This window comes from Paroedura picta, chromosome 5 (genome assembly GCF_049243985.1).
Source record: "Paroedura picta isolate Pp20150507F chromosome 5, Ppicta_v3.0, whole genome shotgun sequence".
NCBI lineage: Eukaryota > Metazoa > Chordata > Lepidosauria > Squamata > Gekkonidae > Paroedura > Paroedura picta.
This window is the reverse complement of record NC_135373.1, coordinates 37898714-37926632: the sequence shown is the minus strand read 5'-3', so window position 1 is coordinate 37926632 and position 27919 is coordinate 37898714. Positions and strand designations below refer to the sequence as shown.

Genomic DNA, 27919 nt, shown 5'->3' with positions numbered 1-27919 from the left:
TTTAATTCTACATTATGAAACTTTATTGCTGACATGCAGGAATAGTTGGACGTAATACAAAAATAGGTCTCTGTACAAATTCTCTTTGCAATTTTTTTTTTTTTTACAATAGGATCTTTGTCTCCGGTCTGTCACATAACCTGCAATCCACCCAAACTAAACCCCATAGCTCACATGGACTTTCCACGCCGCTGCAAACCCCCCCCCCCAATTACTTTCCATCTTTTTCCAGTTTGCTTTTCATCATAATGCCAAAGACGGGTAGATCCCTCAGCGTTGCACGGTCCACAAAGTATTGCTGTCTTTTGAGGAACCAGGGAGAGCCAGAGGAATCCAGCCAGCTAAATTAGGGGAGGAAAGAGTTAAATACAGGGTGAGGCAATGTAGGCTGTCATGCTTGGGGTGTGGGTGGGGGAAGAGGTCCATAGGGGAAAAGGAGAACCTGAAAAAGGATTGAGATCTCTCAAGGGAAGGGGCTCAAGAGGGGGTATTGCAGAACCTCAAGGAACAGAGGCAGAGTGCAAACCATCCAGACGCCCAGACCCTGGACTCAGCAGGGAGAAGCCAGTCCCGGAGCAGGGTGGCTGCTGCTGCTGCTGCTTCCCACCCCTCACCAGGACAAGGTTTTTAATTGATCCTGGTTTTGCCCCAGGCTGATACTTTGAAACTGAAGAAAGTGCTTGAGGCCTAATGCTTCCCAAGCAATGTCACTGCAGCCCAATGTAGGCGCTGAGATGCTACTGGAGGTGGGGGCTCCCTGGACTCTGCCTAACCCACAGCCAGCCCTAAACTTCCTGAGGCCAGTGGGAAAAGATACAAACTCTGAAGGGGCCTCGTGGCAAGGGTGACGGAAGCCAGAGGCTGGGCTCCTGGAGGGCAGAGGCAGCTCGTCACCCAATGGGGTTTCATAAGCTCTCCAAGGCTGCTGAATTTCTTTTGTGGCTCACGTAAGAAGACAAACATTCCTGCGTGCTGAAGCCATTCAGGACAGACAGGCAAGGCACAGCTCAGACCTTTCCCACGGCCAGCGTTTCATGCTGGGGAGGCTGGCTCCGGAGAGCTCAGACCTCTCTTGTCTGCCCAGGGCTGACCCTGCGTAACTTCCGAGACCGGATGTGGTCAGGCAACGTTATGGGTGGGACCCAGCAAGTCCCTCTAGTTTAGTAACCACCCCCACCTTGTGCCTACAGGTGGCATCAGCTGCCTCGGCTGCTCGGTTCCTGGAGGGATCCCGCACCAAGGCCAGGTGCAGAAAGGGGAGGCGGGGAGGCCAGAGGGCACAATGGCTGGGTTGAAAGGCTATGGCGCGGGAGACCAAGCTAAAGCGTCCCAACTGCAGCGCAGTTTTGTTTGTGCTCTGCTGCTAGTGGGCTTGGCTATTTTGCAAGGGTCGCGGCCCAGTGCAAACAAGACACTGGGCCTGTGCAAGGTCCACTAGGGGAGAACTTCGGCCTCGCCTGCATCATCTTCAAATCAGATCTAAGCAGGCCACCGGGGAGGGGGGAGCCGGTGCAGCGCAGGCCGAAGAGAGTTGCCTGCAGACAGCTCGACTGGCAAGAGAGGCATGCAGGTCCCAGACTGAGACTCAAAAAGGGAGCAGAGGCTGGATCTCTGGGGGATCCGCCAGGCGAAAGGGCTGCTGGGGGAGCGCCTCCTCCCTCAAGGAGTGCCGAACGGGGAAGTGCCCTGACAAGGCAACCATGGCAAGAAAGAGCATTACACGAGCAGCAGAGAACAGCCGGCCTTTTTGAATTCAAGACATATACCGGAGGGGCCGGGAAGGGGGTGGGGATGGAGAGAACTTTTCACATTATCATAGATTTACCCCTTCAGCCATACCGCTGTGGCAGGCAGCAGCAGAATTAATGCAACGATAACTGCACCTTCCATAAGCTACTGATTAGGGGGGGGGAACCCAAACCCAATCCCGACATAAAGGTTGGGACACACAAAAAAAAAAGAAATCAGTGGCTGGAAAGGGGTGCCCCAGAAAAAAAACCAAAAAACAATTCAACAGCCCCCCTGGGACGAAGCTCTCCTACCTGGGGCAGAAGTCACATGCAAGGCTTCCTCCCCCTGACCAGGTGGCTGTCGGGAGGGCTAGCTGGCCAAATCTGGGCGCACACAGGGCTCTGAAACCAGCGCTTTACAGAAAAGTATACCCAAACCAGGTGTTAAATTAAAATCAGAACAATTGGGAAGAGAGGGACCAGGGCAGGGGGGGGGCTCTAAGAAACAGTTACTCTCATGAAGCCCAGAGGGAGGAAGCGGGAGGGGAGGGAAACGATTAAGCTTATTCAAACCATACAGAGCAGAGACGCAACCCCACACGCTCTCTGCAGTCCAACGGTGGCGTCAGAAACCGAGCCCACTCCGGCAAACCCTTTGCCCAAACCTGCTCCCGTTCAGTCCGGTCCAGAGAACAGTGTGGTTAAAAAAAGACAGAGGTAGATTTCAGAGTCACGTTTTAAAAAGCGGAAGAGCCGCTGAGGCCTGGGCTCCAAGTCCGAGTCGGCCGCCCTCCCCCCCCCCCCCGCCCAGACGGCTTCCGCATCGCTCCGCCGGCCTTCGGGAAGCAGAGGAAGGCTTGCTACATTATTGGCGATTCCCCGGCACACGGCTGCGGCGTCGGGCGGGTGGCGGACGCCCCTCGTGCGGCCGAGGAGTTACTTCCGCAGGTAGCGCTGCGCCAGGATGGCCGCGTCGAGGGGGTTCATGGGCTGGGCGTCGTGGCCCAGGCGGCGCACCGGCGGGATGTTCCCGAACTGCCGCTTTTGGAGGAAGCTCTTGGCCTCGTGGAGCGTGTTCTTCTCCTCGGCCAGCATCAGCTGCTGCCTCATGTAGTTCTCAAACTCGTACTGAGAGCACTCTTCGGTCACCTTGGCCTGAGGACGAGACGGACCCCTGGTCAGAAGCAGAATCCAGGAGGGCATCCCGATTACTCCCCCTTGCCCTGGGCTTCCTGATAGGCTCTCGCCCCCAAGCAAGGACCTGCCACGCTGCTCAGGAAACCAGGGGGTTGGTTTAGGGTGCTTATATCCCCTCCATGTACTGCACCTTTATTCACCAAACCCTGGCGGCAGGGACTCCTAACCAGGGGCCCACGGAGCTCCATAGGGGGTCTGTGGCCCTTCCCCTCTGGCCTTAATGGACTCAGCTACAAGCGAGGGGATGGACCGCTTCCACTGCTCCCCCTCCCTTGTCCCAAGTGCGAGCTCTCTTGTGGTTTCTGCACCTGGAAGCGGGCAGAGCCTGTGTGCCTACTCCCACCTTAAACTATGTTCTATTTCTCCCCCTCCTCGAGCTTGCCTGTTAACATGGGTGATGACGCCAATTCTGGGGGGTTTGGCAGGGAGGAGTGGCCAGTTGACCTCACTTCTAGGACTCCTTGAAGCCTGAAAAATTATTTTAGGAGCTTCCCCATGGTCCAACGGTTGAAAAAGGCTGCTTTCAGGTCACAAGGAGCCTCAGAGACTGCTTTAAAGCTACAACATACTGATGTCCGCAGGGCCCTTCGAAGTTTTCAGACCTACACGGCTACCCGCCTGAACTTATTTCAGGATGAGCTTTCATGGCCATCCAACCAATCCCTCAGGAATGGAAGGAAATCAGACCCAGATGCCTTCTTAGGGGGCCGGTGGGAGGCAGACGGCTATTTCTGTTGTGAGCCTTTGCAGTGTAGGGAAAAGGACGTACCCTACTGGGAAGACTCATGGTAGAACTGATGCCCTACCTTAACTTCCCCCCACAACCAGCCCCATAAGGAGGAGCATCGGTCTGCTGTCCCATATATATTGGAAGAGATGAGCAGAGACTCATGAACGTTCAAGACTGACATAAATGACTAATACAGCTCCCCCTTTGCCATTTAATTTGGCCTCCAGCCTGCAGAGCTTCATGCGCATGACGCTTGCCTTCCTTCGCCCCCTCCCTTGAAGACCCTTTTCCAGCCAACCCTCAGCTATGAACTCCAGCCTGCCATGGACTGCTCTGCTCAACCTGCTAATGGCAGATGCCCACAAGACCAGCTCCTCCCAGTGCCTGTTTCTCTCCAGGAGGCAGAAGCCTTGAAAGCAGGTCGGCTGCCCATGGGGTCCTGGAGGCCAAGCATGAAAGCAGCATCCTGGGAAGGCCAGCAGCCAAAGGAGGGCTGAATGGCCCTGCTCCTCTACCTGCTCCGGGGTCAGCAAAAGATATAAGTCAGCAGGTGCCAGAATGTGGTCAGCAAGTCAAATTCAGGAGCTCCGGCCCTTGCTTGATCCGAGGACACGGAAGGTGAGCTGCTTGTGAAGAGTCCCCTCCAGCCACGCCCAGCCTTACCTCATGTGCGCTTTCTGGATTTGCCACCTGGTCGTCAATGTCCGGCACCACCTGCAAAGGCCCGCTCAGCAAGGACATGGACTGCCTGCCAAGACAGGGGACGAGAGGCACATGAAGCTCCTGCCCGCCTGCCCCCAAGTGACACTGCCTGGCCGCAGCAACTACTGCACAAGGAAGCCCTGTGTGATTAACCCACACCTCATTAATATCTTTTACAAAAATACTGCATTCAGTTTTTCAAATCTTTATTGTTTTAATTTTTTTTAATTGTTTAAATGCATTGATCACCACTCCCAGGCCAGGCCAGCTCATGGCGGTTTACAATTAGAGGAGGGACCCAGATCTTCCGTCGCCTGGCCTCAACTAAATGCCTGGCGGAAGAGCTCTGTCTTGAAGGCCCCATGGAACTTTAATAGTTCCGCTGAGGCTCTCAGCTACTCCAGGAGTGCAATCTACCACGTCGGGGCCAAGACTGAAAAGCCCCTGGTCCTGGTCGAGGCCAGGCGCACCTCCTGTGGGCTGGCAATCACCAACAGATTTAGTGTCAATACACAAAGTTTCGGAATTGCTGTAAATATCTTGTTTCACATTGATATTTACAGCTGTTCTGTAACTTTGTATGTATTGTCACCAAAGTTTCGAAAAACTGAATACAATATTTTTGCAAAAGATACTGATGGTGTGTGGATTGATCATGCAGGATTTCCTTGCACAGTGATTTCTGGTCTGCTGTGTCCATTCCATACACTGTACAAACCCCTGGTTTTTTAATGGCCACAGAACTGGCATTTGTCACCAACTTTGTCCACAGCAGGAAGAAGGACACACTTGCCAGAGCAAGACATTGTGTCACCTTAAGAAGGGTATATAGTTGACCTCCTATCCCTGTTCCTCCCCAAATACGACACGGGGCTCATGGAAAAGGATGCCTTCAGTGACCAGAGACTCCCTAGTTTTAATTTTTTGACATGGAAGTTTAACAAGGTGCAAGGGATCTAAAAGGCCAAATAAGCTACTCTCCCTCACACTCAGTTCCCCCCGCCCTGTGTTTTGCTCCCATCTGCTCTGGCACATAACTTACCCTTTAATCACACCACTCACCATGAGGCAATGATGGAACTGAGTGAGTCGAGCACCTCAGAGGCCGTCAGGCGATGCTGGGGATCCAAGACCAGGAGCTTTCGGATCAAACAGACCGTGTTTTCCGACACCCGCCCATCTCTGCTGAAGGAAAAGTCAAGTCAGAGGAGCCAGGGAGGCCCTGGAAACTAGAGCTGCCCGGTTCTCGGAGTTCACCCGTGGAAGCGCGCCAACGATTGGCAACTGCTCTCACTCACTCTGGGACGGTGTATTCGGCAGCCTTAATCTTGCGGAAGAGCTCCTGAGGGATGCTGTCGTAGAAGGGGAACTGCCCGTACAGCATGGTGAAGAGGACCACGCCCAGGGCCCACATGTCACTGGGCTTCCCGCGATAGGGCCGACCTGCGGAACAAGAGGAGTCACCCTTATATGCGGAACGGCTACTCTTCTGCCTGGCTGCTATTGGCCTTGGCAGTTGCCGGAAGAAAGCCTTCCCTTTAAAATAAGGAGCAAGAATTGTGCTCTTGGCTGAAGGAAGCAAAGGAGGCAGGGAGGAAAGGGAGCAGAAGGGGGGTATTTGCTGGTTGCACGGCATCTCCGCTGAGGACTGGCCTTCGCTCTGCTCTTTCAGAAACCCTGGTCTTTGTCTTTTACCCCATGGCTTGTTACCTGGGTTTTTGAACAAGCCAGCCAACAGATGCATTTTATTTTCTCTGCCAGGGTTCAAGATGCATTTTTTTTTGTCTGATTTATTTTACAAAATATCTCCCCCACTCCCATCCCATTGTGAACGGCTTCAGAAATGAAAGCAGGGTACAAATATGCTGAAGAGGCAATGAAGATCACTTCGCCCTGCAGGTAATCACTGAGACAGACTCTTTTCCAGCTGCACAAAGGAAGAAGGGAAACCCCTGCCCTGACTCCCAGACTGGCCCACAGTGAGGAGGAAGAGGAGGCAATTAAGGGGCACTCCGTAGGCAGCATGAAGTGGAATTAAGATCACTGTTCACCTTAGGACAAGTGCTGCACACTGGCTAGCAGGCTTTTTCACTTTTTTCAAAACCACAGAAACATCATGCTGAGGAATTTGAAAGGCTGGGGGAATGTGGGATTGCCAGGGTCCAAGACAGGAGGACAGAAGGAGGGTCTAACTTTAAAGGGGCCCCAGGAGGAAGAAGATGCCCACAAGTGAGCAGGGTCCTAAACATCAACTGGCACCACAAAAAAGGGGATCTGCTGAGGCAACAAGTGAAACAGGACAGAAACCCTGGAAAATAGAAATTGGTCCAGCCCACCAAAGAAGGTACTTTGCTTACCACTGAGAACATCCGGACTAATATAGGCTGGGCTCCCGCGCTGGTCCTTCAGGAGGTCATCCTCGCTCACCAGGTGTTTGCCAAGGCAGAAATTTGTGATGGTGATTCGGTGGGTCCTGAAGAGGATGAGGAGCAAGTTAATCGGGGGGGGGGGGGAAGGAGACCCCCAAGCCCCCCCCAACATCTGGCCACCTGACAAAGGAAAGGGGAAGGAAGGCTGGGGGTGAGCAGTGGGGTGCTGAGTTTGCTGATGACACAATTATTTGGGATGATGATCATGAAAGTGGGTTTGGGAAGCGCTACATGAGCATCTCTTCAAATTGGGCACATGGAATACAAAGGGGCAAATGAAGTTTGAGTTTACATGTAAGAAAGCCCAACTTGAAATAGTGGTTAAGAGTGGTGGCTTCCAATCTGGTGAGCTGGATTTGATTCCCCACTCCTCCACAAGCAGCCAGCTGGGGGACTTTGGGCTAGTCACAGTCTTGTTAGAGCTGTTTTCACAGAGCAGCTCTGTCAGAGTTCTCTCAGCCCCACCTACCTCACAGGATGTCTGTTGTGGGGAGATAACGGGAAGGTGATTGTAAGCCGCTCTGAGACTCCTTTGGGTAGAGAAAAGCAAGGTTTAAAACCAATTCTTTTTCTTCTTCTGATTGGCTCCTGTCTCTACACCTGCCTCTGGTGCTTCCCTTAATTTCCTCCCTACAAGGCTTTTTCCACCCAAAAAGCAGAGCCAAATTTGGACATAGACCAAAAGGAGAAAGCTTCCGAACGCAAAACTTTGACCCACCAGCCAGAAGCAAAGAACTATTACCTGCATGATTGCAAATCAGGGCGAGAGGAAGGGATGGCCAAAGAAGACAACTCACCAACCTGGAAACGTCCCAGGGCAAAGAAACCGAATTCCAAAACGAGCTTACCTTTTGTTCAGCACCATGTTGCCCAGCTTCAAGTCTCTGTGCACAATGTTCTTCTGGAAAGGCAAGAGAATGCTGAACTACCAGATCAACACGTGCTGGCTGGCAAAGTTCACCTGATGCCCAGATCTTTCCTCCTCAGCTCCAGGAAATGGCATGAAATGAGACGCCTCTGCCGTCACACTCATTTAGCACCACTAGATGGCGCCAGTTTGCCTCCCAAGACCCTCTCAGCTATTGCAGAGGCACCCAAATATTGGGTCGCTGCCCAATACTGAGCCAGGCAGCGTTCTCGGGGGCTCAGTAACCTCCTTTTGTTGCCACCCAGGATCGCAACCTGGATGCCGCCTCTGTGCCATGCGGACGGTCCCCCCCCCCCCCGGCCCCAAAGAGACAAGCACCTTATGCAAGGCTTCCACCACCCGCACGACGTCATAGAAGATAACCACGGTCTCCCGCTCGCTGAGGCGCTTCTCCTTGATGACGTAGTGCTGGAGGTTGATGAGGTCGGCCGTCTTGTCGCTGAAGTCGTGGGCGCAGAGGCAGTCCAGCACCAGGCAGATGCGCTTCTTCATCTTGCGGACCATCCGGTTGGACTCCAGGTCTTCCACTAGTTCGCAGGCGCGATCCTGCAAAGCCCCAGGGAGGAAGATGCCGATTTAGGCAAGTGGGACAGCCTTCCTACTGACCGCTTCAGCCTGGTGTTTGCTTGCCGGTCCCCCAATTCTGGCAAATACTAGCACACGCAAACTTTGTGTGTTCCAGTGGCGGTCTTTCCAACAGCATCTGTGGGTGCTTGACAAGAGCTACCCAAAATCTGCTTGGTCAATTGTAGTTGTGTGGGGATAGACCATACACAGCTGTGGGACAGGGGTGTTGACCTCACTGCAAGTAACAAGATGCAGGAACCACTGCAATTCTTAGGGAAGGTGTGAGAGAGATGGCTGGTGTAGCCTGTGCCTTTTTAGGAACAGGAAGCTGTTTTTAAAAACTCAATGTCGCCTGGCCCCAAACAAAGCCATCTGTTGGAAATAGTTCTCCGTGCAATGCTTCCAAACTTGTGAGACTGTAAACGGGAACTCACTTTAGCAAAGAGTTAGTGAGATAGAGAGGGACACTGACCACTCACCTTTGATCTCACTGACCTGCCCCTAGAGGGTAATTTCCTGTTTCCCCAGTCTGTCTGTCTGTCTGTCTCCCACCCCCCATCATCTCTCAAGCCTGCAACATGATGAAAGGGAGATGCCTCAATGCATCTCTCTCCATCCAGCTATTTAGATTAAAATAGGAACCTTATCTTTAAGTATGTAGAATTAAGTTCTCTAATGAATAGTTCTTATATTAGGTCCTATGGTTGGGAGGGACGGGGGCAGAGCATTGCACTCTGCGGGTACCAACTTGCTGGTCATACCCGGTTCCTGGGGGGTTCGCCTGGCCTTGACCAGGGCCAGGGCTTTTTCTGCCTGGGCCACAACCTGGTGGAATGAGCTCCCAGAATTGCTGAGGGCCCTGCAGGAACTTTCTGTGTTCCACAGGGCTGGTAAGACGGAGCTCTTCCACTGCGTCTTTGGTTGAGGCCAGGGTGCAGGAGATCAGATGGGCCCTTCTAGGCTAGGCCATCTGCAGTGGAGATGGCATCCACAGATGGTCCCTTGAGGTGTGTGGGGGGAATGAATTGGTAGGGAGGAAGGTATTTTTTTGTCACCAAGATGTTGCTTTTAATAGGGATTAAGGGTTTTACATATTTTATGTGGGATATTTTAATGTAGCCTGCTGCGAGACAGCTTGATAGTGGCGGGTAATTAATTAAATTAAATTAAATTAAATTAAATAAATAAATAATAAAGTACCATGTTGGTGAACATGACTGTCTGTGTTGTTTTCTGACAGCATGCACTCTGCCCCACACTGTGCTTATTGGCCTTACTAAGTCACTATGCTAACTTTCTGGGTATTCAGACTTTACCACAGGTCAACCAATACTGAATATCCTTCGCCACCACTGGGCTCCTGCCCTGTTCCCCTCAAACTGCCCAACAGGGCTTCCCTTACCTGAAAAAGGCCGTGGTGGTGGACTACCCCATCCTGGCTGTGCAGGAGGGAGAGAAGGGAGTACTCTGTGTGGAGCAGCATCTTGCCTTGACGTTCCTCCTGGGTCTCTGTGCCTTTGTCGCTCCTGTCCTCCAAGGTGAGGATCTTTTGGAAAGGGGGCAAAGGAAACAAAAAAAATAAGCTGCTGCAATCCTCCACAAGAGAGCCACAAGCCCAAAATGTAACCTGGAAAATCCCAGCAGGACACAAAATACTCCAGTGCCCAGGAGGCACCTTTATTATATGAAAGCCAGTTTGTGGCTCTGCTGGTGTCTGGCACAAAGGGAACTGGGATGGGTGCACTTAGACTTCCCACTATTGGAGCACAGAGGGATAGGGGGATCCAGCAGTTGCATGTCAGGGCACCTGGCCTGTCTGTGTAATGCCCTTCTCAAAAAAAGCCAGCCACATTGCCTCCGTGCTGCTGAAAGTCACCCAGTGGGAGCTGGCCTTTCAAGGCAAGTACAGTGTGTGGGGAAGGGCATATGGGCACTTAACAGATTAACTCAGTCATGCTTTGAGGTATCCAACATGTATATTTTGTTGGGACCAGTTGTACACATCTGTGATTTTAAACTGAGGCTTTTATTGTCACTTTGTATTGTCAGCCTCTGCCTGGAACATACCAAGCCATGTTTTGGCAGGATAAGAAACCTTAATAAAACAAAGGGATTGTGGGGAGTAGGTGCTGGGAAGCCATTGCCAGCCAGGGCAGGCTCTAGCACAGGCCTCGTGCCCTTTGGGGATGCTGAGAGTTCCGGGGGAAGGCAATGAGGCCTTGGCAGAGTCACACAGAACTCAGCCACTGCCTTCAGCCACCCCCTTTCTGATTCTTTGAGCCGCTTCACAGTTCCAACCAGCTCCTCTCCAGAGTGGAGTGTTCTCAGCCCCATGTTCTGCTCACCTTGAGCTGGTAAAAATCATCCGTCCCATCCTTTCTTGCCAAACACTGGACGATGCTAGGCACCGGGGAGTTGCCCAAGCGAGGCCCTGGCAACACAAAAGCAGAACTGCTTTGTTGAGGACTGAATGGGCTGGGACAGTGTGGATGGCACAGGAGTGTGAAAACTGTCACAGCAGTTCGTTTAGTCATCTCCCCTGATCTCCTGCAGTTCCCCCTTTTGCCCACGCAGCAAAGATGACATGTCTTTCTGTAATCTGTTGGAACATGCATGATTGAACAGCATATAAAGAGTATCTTACAGGGAGCATCAGAGGAGGTAGGTAGCTAGTATATTTAGATTAGGAACTTCTTGATGTTTTTTCAAATAATGTCCTCTGTGTCCTGATAGGCACATTAAGAGATTTCCTGCTCCTCCCTGCTTGCCTCCAAAACAGAATGAACAGACTGAATGATGAGCAGAACAGTTAGACTGTAAGATTGTCTCTCCTCTTTCTATACAAAGTTTGTTTGTCTTCTTAATAGTAATAATAATAACATTTTCTTTATAACCCACCTTGCCCCAAAGGCTCAGGGCAGGTTGCAACACAGATAATAAACAAAATAATACATTATGAACATATATTAAACTATTTTATTCTTTTTAACAGCCTGATACCGTGCCCTCATGCATATTTAAGCTCTGCCAACGTTATCAACCACTGGTCGGATACCTCCCTGTCTGCTTTCCTTGTGCTGGAAATCTGCTACTGTCCAGAGACGCTGGAGCAATGGACATCTACACAAGAGCATGGCAGGAATACCTGTGTGAAGCTGCTTCTTTCAGCATGTTTGCCAGAGTCCGATCCCAACAGCCAAGCTCCCTCAGGATGACATGGGACCTGGTGGCTGAGTCTGGGGACCAGCTGCAGGTGCAGCGAGCCAAAACACAGCAGTGCAAGGGCGGTGGGAAAAGCAGGGGCTTTGGCCATCGATAAAGGAAGGTAGTCTTGTAGCTAGGACTGGAAGTTTACTGGAATTCCACCAAAAGCACAGAAGCTAAAACTGCACCCTCCAGAGCGGAAGCAGAATAAGTTATGCAATGTGGAACCAGGCAAATACAATTCACATGTGAAATTTAATTTTTGGAAAAAGGGCACAGAGTGGGTTAGAAGTTGCACCCTGCATCCCCTCAGTCCTTGTCACTGATGTTTTCAGTAATTATTACAGAAATAGAGTTGGATGGGTATAATTCCCCACCACCTCCCCAGACAAACCAGCAATTCTCGGCTACACTACATGGATCACAGGCTCCCTTCCACTCACCAAGAATGAAGGGCCCAGCCCGCTTGGCATTGTTGCTGGAAATCCCGGCGCAGAGAGCCTTGGCAGATGTTTCCCCACCTCCTCTGTCAGACGCCCGCCGCTTCATCCTGAGTTCTGGGAAGAGGCAGAGCAAACAAAATGCATAAGGGAGCTGCCAGCCACGATGGTCTTCCACCCGACGACATGCACACGCCTTCTTGTCAGCTTAATTGGCACCAGGCACTTCCTACCCCTCATTAATGGCTGGGGCGGTTACAGACTTCCCATTTCCCCAGGAAAGGCCATCCAGATGCACTCAAGCAAAGCTTTTGCACCAAGGACCTACTCACAGGGTAGAAACATCCTAGAAACAGAGACAGCCAGCAAGAGCTAGCCGGGTCATCTTGTGTGAACTGCTCTGTTTGTAAGCCATGCCGGCATCAGAAGGCTTGACGTGTTCTGATTTAAGAGATGAGCTTTCAGTCCTTCTGTTCTCCCCCTTGCCATGATCATCAACAGTCATCAGCAGCCATGCTCTACAACAGGGATAGTCAACCTGTGGTCCTCCAGATATGCATGGACTACAATTCCCATGAGCCCCTGCCAGCAAATGCTGACGGGGGCTCATAGGAATTGTAGTCCATGAACATCTGGAGGGCCGCAGTTTGACTACCCCTGCTCTACAACATCAGTCCTCCCCAGCTTCTTCAATCAGAACAGTTTTTGGAGAATCGTTGAAATTAAGGGTCTTTGGGTGTTGACCTTGTAACACACATCTGATTTCTGAATATAAATCTTGTTTGTATAAACTGGAATGTTTTGAATCGTAAACAACACAGGAATGGCTTTGTAAAACTATACTGTCTCTGATGATTGTGAGCCTCTTGGGGCACAGAGTGGTAAGCGGCAGAAATGCTGTCTGAAGCTCTGACCATGAGGCTGGGAGTTCAATCCCAGCAGCCGGCTCAAGGTTGACTCAGCCTTCCATCCTTCCAAGGTCGGTAAAATGAGTACCCAGCTTGCTGCTGGGGGTTAAAAGGTAATAACTGGGGAAGGCACTGGCAAACCACCCCGTATTGAGTCTGCCATGAAAACGCTGGAGGGCGTCACCCTGAGGGTCAGACATGACTTGGTGCTTGCACAGGGGATACCTTTACCTTTATCTTTCCTGTCTATGATGATTGTGTACATCGCATGCCAGATATTCTGGTTTCCCTTTTTGATGTAGACCTCTTAAGGCTGTTGTTGGAGGGGAGCATTCTTCCTTCCCTGCCTCCCACTAAGATGACACCTCAAGGGAAGCAGAGGGAAGGAAAATGTCCTCAAGGGGCAAGGTGTGTCCTGCACAGGCTGATTTTCAGAAGCCAGGCACCAAGCTGCCAAACGATGGGTCCCGTGCATGGACAGAACCAAGCCACCTGCCCTCTCTCCACCTGACATAACAAGATGAAAAGTTTTTCAAGCACCTATCATCACGGGGTATCATCCACCCCAAAATAACTCTTCTGTCACTCATCCATTGATGTACTAGTGCCTCCACTCACAAAACTGCCTCTCCAGTGGGGCATTGTGGTGAGAATGCTGGACTATGACTTGGAAGACCCTGGTCCGAATCCCTGCATTGTCGTGGAAGTCTGGCTGGGTGACAGTGGGAAGGGCCAGTCCCGCAATCAGCCTAACCTACATCACTGAGTAGTTATAAGATTAAAATAGAGAGAATGGGGCAGGCAGCTTTGGGTCCCCATTGGGGAGAAAGACAAGGTATATAAATATAATAAATGAATAAATGGCCTGAGAACCATGCCACAAACCAGTGGTAAGTTCTGACACTGCCTCCTGCCCCTGCTCACGCATAAGGAGTCTCTGCATGTCAGCAGAAAGTTTTCAGCACCACAGTCTGGTAGGGACAAGACAGCCACAGCTGCGGCAATGACAGCCAAAACACGAGTGCTCAAAATCCCATTAGGTTGATAACACAAACAGGGCAGTTGACCAAGACCAGAGCAGCACATAAAGGCGCAAACTGTCTCCAAGTACAAGAAGAGTCCGACACATCAATGGTGCGGCAGCAGTTCCAGGGACCTGCCTAGGACATCTGGGGAGGAGTGGAGGCAGGAAAAGAATGGCCAGAGCAGCTTGGTCAGCTGGGGGTTCAGGAGGAGGACTTTTTTATTATTATTATTATTTATTTGATTTGTATGACCGCCGCTCTCGGAAACCGGCTCGCGGCGGTTCACAACATTTCAATACAAATACAATATATTAACCATTAAAATTCCCCATTAAAACCCCATTAAAAACCCCATTAAAACAATGACTAAGTCACAATGATGGCGATTAAAACTATTCCCGTACAGGCCCACTGGATGAGCAGAAGGGAACGGAGGATAATTGGGCATAGGATGGAACACTCTGGGGAACCAGGTCAGTTTAGTACTGGCCTCCCCCCTCCGGGGAGAGGGGTCCGATCTTAGCCCCGGGCCATCACCCGGCCTTAGACAAACGCCTGGCGGAAGAGCTCCGTTTTGCAGGCTCTGCGGAACTCAGAGAGCTCCGACAGGGCCCGCAGCTCTTCAGGGAGCTCATTCCACCAGGTAGGGGCCAGGACCGAAAAGGCCCTGGCCCTTGTCGAGGCCAGGCGTACCTCCCGGGGTCCTGGGATCATCAGCAGATTCTTACCCGCAGAGCGAAGTGCCCTGCGGGGGGCATAAGGAGATAGGCGGTCCCTCAAGTATGCAGGACCCAAGCCGCGTATAGTCTTAAAGGTTAGTACCAAAACCTTGAACCTGATCCGGAAACAAACTGGCAACCAGTGCAGCTGCTTCAGCAGAGGCTGAACATGGGACCTCCAAGATGATTTAGTGAGGACCCGTGCAGCTGCATTCTGTACCAGCTGTAACTTCCGGGTTAGAGACAAGGGTAGGCCCGCGTAGAGCGAGTTACAGAAGTCTAATCTAGAAGTAACCGTTGCATGGATCACAGTGGCCAGGTGTTCCGGGGGCAGGTAGGGCGCTAGTAGCCGAGCTTGGCGTAGATGGAGAAACGCCGTCCGGGCTACCTTAGTGACCTGGGCCTCCATGGAGAGTGAGGCATCCAGAATCACTCCCAAATTCCTGGCTTGGGGCACAGATGACAATTGTACCCCGTCCAGGCAGGGAAGACGCGCTTCCTGTTCCTGCTCCCTTCGGCCTAGCCAAAGGACCTCCGTCTTAGAGGGGTTGAGTCTCAGGCGGCTCTTCCTGATCCATCCAGCCACTGCTTCCAAACAACTGGCGAATTTTTCTGGGGGGAGATCTGGCCGGCCATCCATCAAGAGATAGAGCTGGGTATCATCAGCGTACTGGTGACACCCAAGCCCATAACTCCGTACCAGCTGAGCCAGGGGACGCATATAGATGTTAAATAACGTGGGGGAGAGCACCGCTCCCTGTGGCACCCCACATGGGAGTGCAAAGGAGTCGGATAACTCCTCCCCCACAGCGACCCTCTGTGATCTGTTCTCTAGAAAGGAGGATAGCCATTTAAGAGCCACCCTTCCAATCCCAGTATCAGCGAGGCGGTGAACCAAGAGCTCGTGGTCAACCACATCAAATGCGGCTGACAGGTCTAATAGCACGAGAATGGCCGACCCGCCCCGGTCCAGCTGGCACCGGAGATCATCTGTCAGGGCGACCAGCACAGTCTCCACCCCATGGCCAGGACGGAAGCCAGACTGGTATGGATCAAGGGCCGAAGTTTCCTCCAAAAATGCTAGGAGCTGGTCCGCGGCGGCCCTCTCAACCACCTTGCCCAGGAATGCAAGATGCGATACCGGGCGGTAGCTGGCGGGGTCCCGCGGATTCAGCGATGGTTTTTTCAGAAGAGGGCGAACCACTGCCTCCTTGAGCCGCTGAGGGAATTCTCCCGATGTAAGGGAGAGGTTTATAATCTCCCTCAGGGGAACACCTATCCGTGGGTCGCTGATCTTAAGCAACCACGACGGACAGGGATCAAGGGGGCAAGTGGTCGCCCTCACCGACCCTAGCAATTTGTCCACTTCGGATAAAGAGAGCCGCCTGAAGCCATCAAACCTGATCCCCCGTAACGGCCACGGAGCTTCTAGTTCACGAACTGTATCAACTGTGGCAGTAAGGTCACGACGGAGCGACAAGATCTTATCCGCAAAATAGCTCGCAAAAGCCTCGCAGCCTAGTTCCAATTGACTACTATTTTGATGCCCTCCTTCGAGGGCAGTAAGGGTCCGAACTATCCTAAATAATTGGGCTGGGCGAGAGCTAGCGGACGCGATTTCCGCAGCAAAGTAGTCACACTTTGCCGCTTTCACCGCCATCTCATACGCCCTCATAAGCGTGCGATGAGATGTTCTTGTAGCTTCGTCGCGGGTCTTCCGCCACACTCGCTCTAGCCGTCTCACCTCCCTCTTCCTCTCCCGAAGCTCCGCGGTAAACCACGGGGCCTGCTTGAGGCGAGGGCGGAGAGGGCGCTCAGGAGCTATCTCGTCAATGGCGGCCAACAGGCGGGACTGCCAGTCCTCCACCAAGGCCTCCAACGAGACACCGGAGGGCATCGGGTCCCGCAGAGCATTCAGGAATCCTTCGGATTCCATAAGTCTCCGTGGGCGGACTAAAACGCGTCCGTCACCCAAACAGGGGAGGGGTGGCATCCGTAGGCGAGCCTTCAGGGTATGGTGGTCAGACCACGGAACGATGTTGTTAGCCACCAGATCGATCTCAACACCAGCACCAAAGATCAGATCCAGGGTGTGGCCAGCCTGATGAGTGGGACCAGCAACAAATTGCGAGAACCCCAGTGTCGCCATGGCCGACACCAGGTCCAGGCCAAGTCCTGGAGCCGACGAATCCGCATGGACATTAAAGTCCCCCAAAATTAATAATTTGGGGAACTGCAATGTCCAGGCGGCCGCCGCCTCCAGCAGGCCCAGCAGGGCATCGGGCGGGGCAGTGGGTGAACGGTACACCGCCCAGATGGCCACGTTCTCGACCGATTCCCACGTCAGGCCGACACATTCAACTCCTGGGATCGATGGTGCTGGGAGAGCCCTGAAGGCATAGCTGTCCCGGACTAGGATCGCCACCCCACCCCCCCTACCATGGAGCCGGGGCTGATGGAGGACCGAGAAGCCGGGTGGCGCAAGATCTTTAAGGGCGACTGTTTCACCTTCGCGCACCCAGCTCTCGGTGATGCACACCAGGTCTACCCCATGCCCTGCGAAATAGTCCCGCAGGGTTGAGGATTTGTTCTTGATCGACCTGGCGTTGCATAGCATCAGCACCGGCTCCGCCCTAGCCCTCTCTCCTACAGATTTGGGGATGGGACGGAGGTTTGAAGGACAGCGAGCACATCGACCAGGCCACCTACCGTGTTTCCACGGTCGGGGCCTTTCTTAGTCATCATAGGGGCCCTGAAGTCTCCTTGCTGCCGACAGGAAGGAACGGGATTGGGGAGGAGAGAGCCACAGCTCTCGGGATTGGGGAGGAGAGAGCCACAGCCACCGACCTAAAGAGTAATCTTGGAAAGACTGCTCAAGTACAATATTGGTTGCCTTCTGCCCCTTGCTCATCATTTCCTGTGCATTAAGCATAGCAGAATGTTCTCTCTCCAGCCAGGACCAGGACTTTCCCCTCTCCAAATGAGGCACTGACACTCCACCAGCCACTCCAAGCTGCTTCCACAGCAACCATTGCTGTCATTGGCAGAGATGAGCAATATCTGAATATTTTGATGTCATGGGGGGGGGAAATCCTTTAAAAAAAAGAGAAAAACTGGAAATTTGGGGGAAACACACACACACACACACAAACCTAAGTTTCTTTGCTGCTTTAACATAAAATGCATCCTTCTTAACTTAGCAAATAAATTGTACTGCTCGGCACATTTCTGGAATGTAAAAGTCCAAATGTCTTCATTTTTCAATCCCTGAGAAATAATTACAGACTGGCACACCCTACGCTACCATAGCACACGATTTCTCAAATTTGTACCATCTAAAAAGAGGAAAAGCAAAATTAGAAGGGAGCTATCAAATTCTGTGGCAATCAAAATAAAACGTGTTGAATTTTACATTTTGCCTTGAAGGATTTCCATGCTACAGGTTTTCCAAAATGAATCAGAACCCCAGGTTTCGTCACTGACCTGTCGTGGAGCTTCACCAACCCCAATCTAAAACAGCCGCACTGAGAAACCATTCTCCACCCTCCGCCTGACCCGCAGGGGTCCATCAGTCATGCTGCAGCAGCTGCTCTGAAAGGGCTTTTTAAAGAGAAAGGGACTTTATAATAGCCATGACACATCCGTTCAGGCCTCCAGCAAACACCACTGCATGCCCAAGGCTGAAGCACCGGGCAGGAACGTAAGGTGGCGAAACAGGAGAAGTTCCCACGCCACTGCCACATGCACAACTGATGAATCACTCCTGCTCGGAGACTCCCGGCGGGCACAATTTGTCATCAGACTTGAAACGTCAGCTGCTGCAGCAAGGAGGAACAGAGATGCCCAAGCGGCAAGGGGCCAAGGGAATCTCCCAGAAGCTCTTTGCATGGGCTTTCGCAGAGAAATCCTGCCAGAGTCTCCCTGGGCTGCCGGACTAGACCACTATCTGAGAATAAAAGGTCGGCAGCTACTGATACCTGCTGCAGCTTTAAGGCACAACCAGTCAGTTGCAGTTGGGGAGAGAAATGTCCACAGGCTTGGAAACTCCCAGGGGGCCTGTAGAACAGAACATTACAGTGTTGGGACAGGAGATTCCCTTCCCCCTCTGCTAAATGTTTATACACCCCCCTCCCCCAATATTTTATACTAACAGCTCTGCTAAGGGTATTAGGCCTATCTCTCAATCTAAAGTCTAGTAGTCTGACACTAACCACCATCCCACACTCTCTCTTTAGCTGCCGGTGAACTGATGGGTTTCTGTGGTTTGTCTTGTTCCCTGAAAATTTTGGTCATGGCCTTCTACTTCTCCTGAAGTTAAAGCAACTTTGGGTTGCCTAACAAGTGTTGTAGAAGCCCCAGTGACTGAACTGAGGCCGTTGTGCTTTGGTAGCATCGCAAAGAAGACAAGGCTCACTGTATGAAAGGCATAATGCTCGGAAAAGCTGAAGGGAGCAAGGAAAGAGGAAGCCCCAACATGGGAAGGGCTGACTCAGTACAGAAACCTTCAGTTTTTAAGACCCGAGCAAGGCTGTTCATGACAGGGCATTTTGGGAAGCAAGTTGAAAGCACATCACACACACACACACCAGTGTTCAATGGCCAACTTGTAGGGTGGAGATAACAAACCAATCAATCTACCAGTGAGGAACATGGCGCCTTATTACTGTAAAAAAGAAAGAAAGAAAGAAAAAGGGCACTGAAACGAATGCTTTCCTGACATCCGCAATTCTGCAATCCCCAAGGAATCTTAGGTCTGCCTCCCACTCAAAAGAGCACGCTAGGCCCACCTGGAAGCACATCCAGAAGAAGACTGTACAGCACAATGCACCAGGTCCAGCACGATGCCACCGCCAGTCTAATTTAATGATTTCCGCATAAGGATTTGAACTGCATTTGAACTATGCAAACAACAATTTATTTCCCCCTAATCAAATATTTCAGTCCCCAGTATTTAATCCTATTGGGAACATAAATTAACATGGGATATATGTATACTCGGTCATCTAATCTAAGCCAAAACAAACATGTTAAGGAAGCATGCAGATCCTGATGTCCTGAGGACACTGGAAAATTTTCCCATTCAAATTTTTTCTGGAAACCTGTATTGCTGATCTGGGGTTAAGACAGCAACATTCTGCGGTTTCTTGCAGGCAGAATAAATTACGCAAGGCAAGCAAATAGGCCCCACTGACCAAATATTCAGGTTACAGAATTCAAGTTCTCTGTACAACCTTTGGTGCACAAACATCCCATTTTACACATCAGACATTCTCAATGTTGACCCTTTGCTCTGAATTCCATCATTTCCACAAAACAAATACAAAATACTTGTTTCATTATGCCGTGCGCTGCCCGCTGACCAATTAGCAAAGCTTATTACTGAAGCACAGCCCAGACATCAGCTGCCCCCCTTCCCATTCAGTCTGCAAAAACTTTCCAGCAACTTCTATGCTATTAAATCAGTGAACAAGTACCCCAAAAGTTCTAAGCAACAAAATCTGTGAGCAAAGACAGACACAGAGAAAGAGAGACACCTCACAAGCCACAGGTGAACCATTCAGGTTGTCAGATCTCTTTGCAAAGTTCTCTAGGGCAGGAGGGGCCAAACTGAGGCTCCCCAGATGTCCATGGGCAACAATTACCGTAATGCTGGCAGGGGCTCATGGTAACTGTAGTCCATGGACCGCTGGAGAGCCTCTAGGGGAAACAACGCAGCCCTTAAACTGGGGAATTTAAACCAGAGGCTTGGGTTTAAGGGAAATCTAGACCAATTTCATCCCAAGCCTCAAATATTCCTACCGAACTGCACCCAGAAATGGGAGAGAGAAAAGCTGACTGTAACCCTGCAGATCCCAGAAAGTCCCTGGGAGAAAAACCTGCTGGACAGCCTTTCCCATTCTGAGTCTACGGATGAAACCAAAGCAGAGCAGAAGTTGCTCTAAGGCAGTGACACAATCTGGCGAAGGGATGACACACCGATGATTGCAAGCACTGGGAGAACAATGAAATGAAACTGAACATTTGGGCACGACCAGAGGAGGCCGTTCTGCAACTCCTGCTGGAGCCTGACAGGAGAGTTCCAGGACCTCCTGATAGGCCATCCGAGCAAGAACTGCTCACGCTGGATGACAGGAGGCCTTTAGGATTTCAAAGCACAGGCCCAGATTTTAAAAGATGCCAGGGAATGAGCCTGGGCCCTTCCACATCCATGCTGGATCAAGCGGACCAACCCCTCCTCTGCAACAACAAACACGACAAATTAGTGAGAAAGGGACTCACAGAAGTCACTACTCATTACCAAGCACCAAACAATGGATCAAGGCTCCCTTTTCCTTATAGATACAAGGTGAATACATGTAAAGCGTTCAGGTGGGGCACCTACCTACCCAAAGGAACACCAGGACAACGGAGCAAATTGTGGAGCCAAGTCAGCTCCACAATCAGGTGCTTCCAGAACCAGACATGGATTATTTATAAGTCCTCTAGGCACCAGGCGCCCTGATCTGGGCTGCATAGGCTAGCCTCTCACCATGGGGGTCGGCCCAAGTTAATGCACCAAGGAAGTCCAGGGTGGCTGCATAGGAGCAGGCAATGGCAAACCATCTCTGTTCATCTCGGGCCTTGAAGGGGCTGTGATAAGCGGGCTATGCTGTGACAGACTTTCCACCACCAGGCACTGATTGATGCCAGAAAAAACGGGGGGGGGGGGTCCCATTAATTTCGCCCCCACCCTGAACAAAGAGCCCTCTCTGGATGGGGTTGCGGAATGGGCACACTGCACCTAGCCTACGGATTGTTTTCCTGGAGGTATTCTGCATGGAGCCAAATAAAGCAGTTTAAAAAACAACCAGTTTAGACTGCTTTATTATATTACAATCGTTGTTCTGCATTGAATATAATCTGTAGAAAAACTACGTTGCAATGTTCTCTGCATGAAACAATTTATAGCCCTGCCCCCTGTAGTTTTGCCAACTCTGCTTTGTTCTCGTATGCATAACTAAAGATCTTCTCTGCATGGCTAATAATCCGTCTGAGGCAAGCAGGAGAGAAAAGCATCTTTCTGAAACTACGCTTAAAAGATGCTTAAAGCACCGAAGAGGCAGTTCACCATGCAGAGCAAAATCAGTTTTGAGGAGTAAATTAAGTCTTCTGTGCAGAGATCAGAAAAACAACGGTGTATTTAGTGAGTTTTCATCAGCTTATCCATCATGCAGAAGAGGCCCAGCTGTGAAAAGGGAACCGAACAGCTGGATACTCAAGGGCGTCTCTGACAAAGCCATCCCCATTGCAGCCTTCTCTGTCTATCGATGCACATAAATCATGAACCAAGCAAGAAAGCAGAAGTCAAGGAAGTCCAAAACACTGGTTGGAGGTGACTGCAGGAAGGGGAGCGAAAAGGGTGGCAGGAGGTAAACAAATACTTCCTATGCATCTGGACCACTGCTTGCAGACTTTTAAAGGCAAACTGCAGTTTCCCTGAACAATATGCAACATTCAAAGGTGGTGGGTGTCCTTGTACTCCAGGAAGTCCATGAAAAAAGGCCACCTGCTCTCAGCGTACAAGCGAGGCAGGTTGGAGCAGTTTGCAGATTTTGGAGGGATGACTATCGCACGACAGGACCTTGGACATTTGATTGCTGTGATGAAATCTATCGCTGTTAAGAGTCACCAGCAGGGTAATCTGCAGAATGCCTGGGTCAGTCATCTCTGAAGGAGAACACCCTTATTTTTCTATGTGAGTCACCAGCATTGCCGCACACATACTGGCTTACTCCGCTCCTCCCATTCTCTGTCTCCTGCATTTACAGTCTCCATGGGGGAAAGAACTCCAGAAAACAAAAATATATTCCAAGGCATCAGATTCACCTCTTGGCTTTGCAGCTGCAGCACACCTTCACCGAGCACACCAATACACTGGCTGCAAGTGTATTTCCCTTTGTCGTGGCTTCTTCTAAAAAAAAAATCCTGAAAATCATAGTTTGGTTAAGATGCTGAGGTTATGTTTGAGATTCACTGATCCAATGTACAGAACTACAATTCCAGATGGGCGGGGAGAGACAGAAAGACAGAGACCACTGTTCTAGATTCACTTGGGAGTACTAATGTGAAGGGAGCTGTTAAAGGGCTTCAAAACAGTTCTGCGGGGCCTGCAAAAGGGAGCTCCTCTGCCAGGCATTTGGTTGAGGTTGACCAGAACCATCAACACCCACTGGACCCTGAAGCTCCCTCCCAGGAATCCATGCTTCTGACTTGAACAACCATGGACCTGTTTGCTTGTTATTTGTTAAATTCTTATTCTCTTGTAATTATTATTATTATTACTGCCATTGCTGTTATTTCTATTTGAAGAAGAAGAAGAGTTGGTTCTTATATGCCACTTTTCTTTACACAGAGGAATCTCAAAGTGGGTTACAGTTGCCTTCCCTTTCCTCTCCACACAACAGACATCCTGTGAGGTGGGAGAGGCTGAGAGAGCCCTGATATAACTGCTTGGTCAGAACAGCTTTATCAGTGCTGCAGAGAGCCCAAGGCCACCCAGCTGGCTGCATGTGGGGAAGTGCAGAATCAAACCTGGCTCGCCAGATTAGAAATCTGCAATTCTAACCACTATACCAAGCTGGCTCTCAAAAAACTGAGTTTGATGTATGGTTCCTTTATGTTCCATGTGAACTGCCCCGAGCCTCAGGGAAAGGCGGTTTACAAATGTAATAAATAAATAAATAAATAGAATGCTGTGGGCAACGGGCTAGAAGTAAAACCTCCTTTTCCCTCTGTCACAAGAGAGCTCACATTCTGCACTTGTGCTGCTATGCAATTATTGAGAGAGAGAGAGAGAGACTGCAGGGAGGAGACAGAAAAATCAAGACAACCAAATTCTGGGAGCAATTAGACTGAAGTACCACTGGCTTATTAGCCATGCCTGGGCAACCCAGCTTATATTTTGATCAGCAGGTGAAAATGCAAGACGGTTCTGTGATGATCTGACAGACAACTCCCACCTCTCCATCCCACTTGAAGGCAATCAATTGTATTGAAAAGCAACTGAGGCATAAGCTTGCAGCCATGTGAATGGCACAGCCATGCAAACTTTGGGTGAAGCTATCCCTGAAATATATTTAAACTCATCCTAGATTTTATGCAAAGGCAAGTGCTCCCCCTCCCAGACACACCAAGGATGTCACTAACTTAGCAGGCCATTTGCTTGGTGGGCTTATTTTACAGCCCTTAGCTGACAAGCGGTATGCAAGCTATGTGGGCTTGGCAAGTTGGACTTGGAGGGAGCCAAGAGGTTCACCTCTCTTACCAAATGTGGGCAAAAGAATTGGGGAGCGGGGGGGGGGGGAGGAGAGGTCAGCTACATCACTGCAGCACAGAAAATCCGCAATACCAAATAGCAGCTCACTATCAATGGATTAAAACCTCACAAAACCGCACAGGCTTTGTTCTCAGCAACCCCCTGACACGACCAGATTGGAAGCAAGAATTCCTGTTCTGATAGTCAACCTGAGACTGAATTCTCACTGTTCACACAGTCTCACCTGCCACACACACACACAATCAGAAGAGCAACTCCTTTCTCACACAGGTAACTTCCAGGCACAGGCTGTTCATCTTTTTCTTAATGAGATCCCAGGCTTAAGCTCACACAGGAGGAGTCAACACCAAGACAACACACCTGTATTCTGTTTGTTCTTGGTGCATTTGAAACTCCCCATCTAGGGTTTTTTTTTTTAAAGGACCAACCATTTGGATGGCAGCAATTTGTTCTAGAGCACCCATAGAGACCACAGTGTGAATATATCATTGTGAAAATCCTGGAGGGCTACCTGTCGATGTCACGTGTCCCCCGTGGTGCTGTCAGTTGCCTGGACCCAGAATGTGAATGCACTTCTTTGCCTCTGAAGTTTAACCAGTCTAGCATACCCACAATCCTCATGCATGGCCACTTCAGGTGCCTGGTGAAAATGCCACTCACACTGTACATGTGCAGTTCTAGCTGCCTGATTATGCAACTGCTAATCCCACGACAAGCACCCACAAACGGAGGACAACATCTCTCTTTGGTCAGGTGCCTGATTCAGCCGAGCCCTTATCGCTCTCAGGGCCTTCTCAGTACCGCTTGGCGAACGGGTTCAAGCACCAGCAAGGAGAGTTAAGAGCTGTCTGCTCAACACTCTTATTATTAATTAGATTTATTACCTGTCGCTCTTGCATTTCTGTACTGCCCAGTCTTTGGAATGTGCCTGTGATTTACTGTGTCATAGCACCTGTTGTCCATTCAGTATGTCTAATCCTTGGTAATCACTTCACTTAAGAAGCACTCAGAAAGGCTGAGCCTTCATTGCTAGTAACTTCGGGAGACAGGACAAGGCTGGTTAAATTGAAGTCTAGGATAGACATGTATCAACTCTGGGAAAGCCTTTGGATACCTGCTGTGATTGCCAATATAAAACCACTCTACTATTTGGCTTTGACCACACATTCCAGATATCCTGCCCCCCCCCCCCAACTGGCACAGATGATACTACCACAGAAAGAGTGACTCTAGATTGCTCACCACCCAAACTGGCACAGATTCAAAAACCGTGGACGTATGAATAAAAAGCCACCCTTTATTTTGTCATTCCTGCACAAGGACCTAGAAAGCCAGGTTCGTCACCTTTAAAAGCCAGGGTTTTAGCTATTTGGTGGCAAGCTCAGCATCTAACCAAGTGACTAATTAAATACCTCAAGCAGAACATCTGCAAGTCAGATGCATTTATTATGCTCATAAATCAGTCTCACACTGAGCTTCCTGTCAACATTTCAATAGAGCAGGGTCACAGAAGTCACTGAAAATCCCAGAGTCATGAGAAGTCAAGGCTTGAAGACACTGTACTAGAACATAAAAGGAAGAAAAGGGATCGACCCATCCAGGGTTTCTATTGTTGGAAAAGTGTCACCTTTTACTTCCTCAATCAACAAAGACTATTCTGGGGATCATGGACCCACAGGCTTAAAAGCCATGTGGGATGAGGGTTGTAGTAAGGAGAGGAAAGGAGAAGATTGAATGAAAAAATGTCTGGAATCTAGATCCAACCCATTATCTATACCTTTACAATCTGGAATAACTCTCACCCCCACCCAGAAGGGTGTACCACGCCATTTGGACAAGGAAAGGACAATCAGGTTGGACAGAGAAGAAGGCAATCTCAACCCACCCAACTCCATCATCATATCTGGGATTGTGGTCACCCTCAAAACCACAGTTTAAGAAATGAAGAAACATGAAGGATGCATTGGATTTTCCCGAGGACTGTGTACAGACCACAGGAGAACATTGCTTAGGATTTCCCTGTGCTGAATTACTGCAACGTTGTGTTGTTGAGGAGAAACTGTGGCTCAAGTCATACTATCAAATCGGGGGTGGAGGGCACTACAAAGGGGTGGGGGTGAGAAGAGATAGGAGAACATGCAAATCATCCATGGAGATGAGAAAATAATTTGTTTTTGCAGGCACAAAAACATCTCAAGTTCTTTGGCACCAGTAATAAATTGTCCACATAACTGATCAGCTGGCCTCATTGACTTCTGCACAGAAAGTGAAGGACTATTTAGGCCCTGTCAATGTGTAGGCATGTCAGAGGATGAGGTAAGCTACATTTCCTGCCTCAACATTCTTCATAACTGCAAACTAATAAATCCTTCCCAGAGAGGTTACTGGAGCCACAGTTCAAAGATGCAGAAACTGATAAGCTACACAATCTATCTACAGCTGCAAAAGCACTAAAATGGTATAGCTACTGAAAGACCGAGCTACCCTCCCCCCTGCACTGAAAACCTAGCTCGGGTAGGCTTACAGGCTCTGTTCTCATATCCGTAACCACTGAACTTCAGGACCTCCCAGGGCTGCAGTAAGAATCACCAATGCAATTCTTGCAAAGTACTGTAATGCTTGTAAAAACACTTGACATATACAGCATGCCTGGGATTTTTGCAGCCTAGAACAACAACAACAACAAGAAAAGACAGCTAAGGTTTATGAATTTATGCATAGACATTGTAGAGAAAGTGGGGGAGAAGAAACTTTCCCTCCTTCTCTAATAGCAGAACTCAAGGGCACCCCACAAAGATGACAGGCAATGGTTCAGGGGTCATAGCAGCAAGGATCATGAGTGGGCATAGCAGCAAGGGTCATGAGGACCAGTGCCTTCAAGAAAGTTAGACAGATTCATGGAGGAGAGGTCGATCAACATTGCAGGGAGGGAGCCCCCATGCCCTGTTTGCTGGCGTTGCAGGGAAACACCTTGAGAGATATACCAGGGGCGTAACCAGCAGGGCTCTCTCTCCTGAGAGCATCGCCCTCCTCAGTTGACAGGCCCCCCTCTCAGCCAGGAATGCTTGCCCAATGAAAGCCCAGCAGTCATGGGAGGAGCAAGAGGAGGGGAGGACCAGGCTCAGGTTGCCTCCAGATCAGGAACCCAAAGGCTGAGCAACAAAACATATTAAAAAACAATGATTTATTGCTAAGCGCACCTTAAGACGACTGCAAACGCTAGAATGTAAAAATCCGAGTCAGTGCTCTATTGCAGGGGTAGTCAACCTGTGGTCCTCCAGATGTTCATGGACTACAATTCCCATGAGCCCCTGCCAGCATTTGCAGGCAGGGGCTCATGGGAATTGCAGTCCATGAACATCTGGAGGACCACAGGTTGACTACCCCTGCTCTATTGCACATACAGTTTTAGAGGCTGCACATGACAGGAACATCCAAGGGTGGCTCTCCAGAGGCCCGTGGACTATAAAACCAGGAGCCTGCTGGCAGGGGCTCATGGTCCTTGTAGTCCATGGGCCTCTGGAGAACCCCCCTTTGGACACCCCTGGCAACTTCAGAGCAACACCCCCCAGTGAAAGCACCCCGGCCTCCCCCCAACCCACGTGCTTCACACCCCCACTCGCCGCAGCCAGGCCCGCGGTCCCCCAGCCCAACGCCAGCGGGGGAGAGGCGAGCGAAGAAGGGGAGGGTCGCGTCTGGCGGTCTCCTTGGAAACGAACAGGGAGGGAGGCGCCCGAAGGGGGCGGGCCCGAATAGGGGGGAGAAAGAAAGGAGCCCCCTCCCCGCACAGCAGCCCCCCTCCCCAAGCCGCCTCCTCCTCGGCCGCCCCGCCCCCTCAGGAGCCGCAGTGGAGTTGAGAGCCTCCGCGGCCCTCTGCCTCTCCTCACCCATCGCCGCCGCCTCCGGGCCCGGCCCCGCCGGCCACCGTCCGCCTCGCCTTGTCCCAGCCAACTCGGGCTTTCCGACTCCGCCACCTGACAACGGACATGACGCAAAGGCGCGTCACCGCCTCAGGCCACGCCCC

General features: G+C 50.7%; 1 protein-coding gene across 2 annotated transcripts; it reads right to left on the bottom strand.

Moving 5' to 3' along the window:
* On the bottom strand, positions 1–27919 carry STK40 (serine/threonine kinase 40). 2 transcript variants are annotated; one of them, XM_077337293.1, is made up of 11 exons: positions 27783–27919; positions 11931–12044; positions 10629–10714; positions 9686–9829; positions 8035–8262; positions 7637–7689; positions 6717–6832; positions 5658–5802; positions 5422–5544; positions 4321–4405; positions 1–2885 (listed from the first exon to the last, which is right to left on the bottom strand). In XM_077337293.1, exons 1-11 carry the CDS (start codon positions 27784–27786, stop codon positions 2667–2669), a joined length of 1317 nt encoding a protein of 438 aa, XP_077193408.1. In that variant the 5' UTR covers positions 27787–27919; the 3' UTR covers positions 1–2666. The 2 variants fall into 2 exon arrangements, with proteins under 2 accessions (XP_077193408.1, XP_077193409.1); XM_077337294.1 differs by having other exon boundaries at positions 5422–5541.

What these genes read in the sequence shown, in the direction of transcription:
- STK40 (XM_077337293.1), bottom strand. An exon ending in GGCTGGGCCCTTCATTCTTG is followed by an intron (nt 10,715 to 11,930) that starts GTGAGTGGAAGG and finishes TTGTGTTGCCAG; the next exon opens with GGCCTCGCTTGGGCAACTCC. An exon ending in AACATGGTGCTGAACAAAAG is followed by an intron (nt 6,833 to 7,636) that starts GTAAGCTCGTTT and finishes CATCCTCTTCAG; the next exon opens with GACCCACCGAATCACCATCA.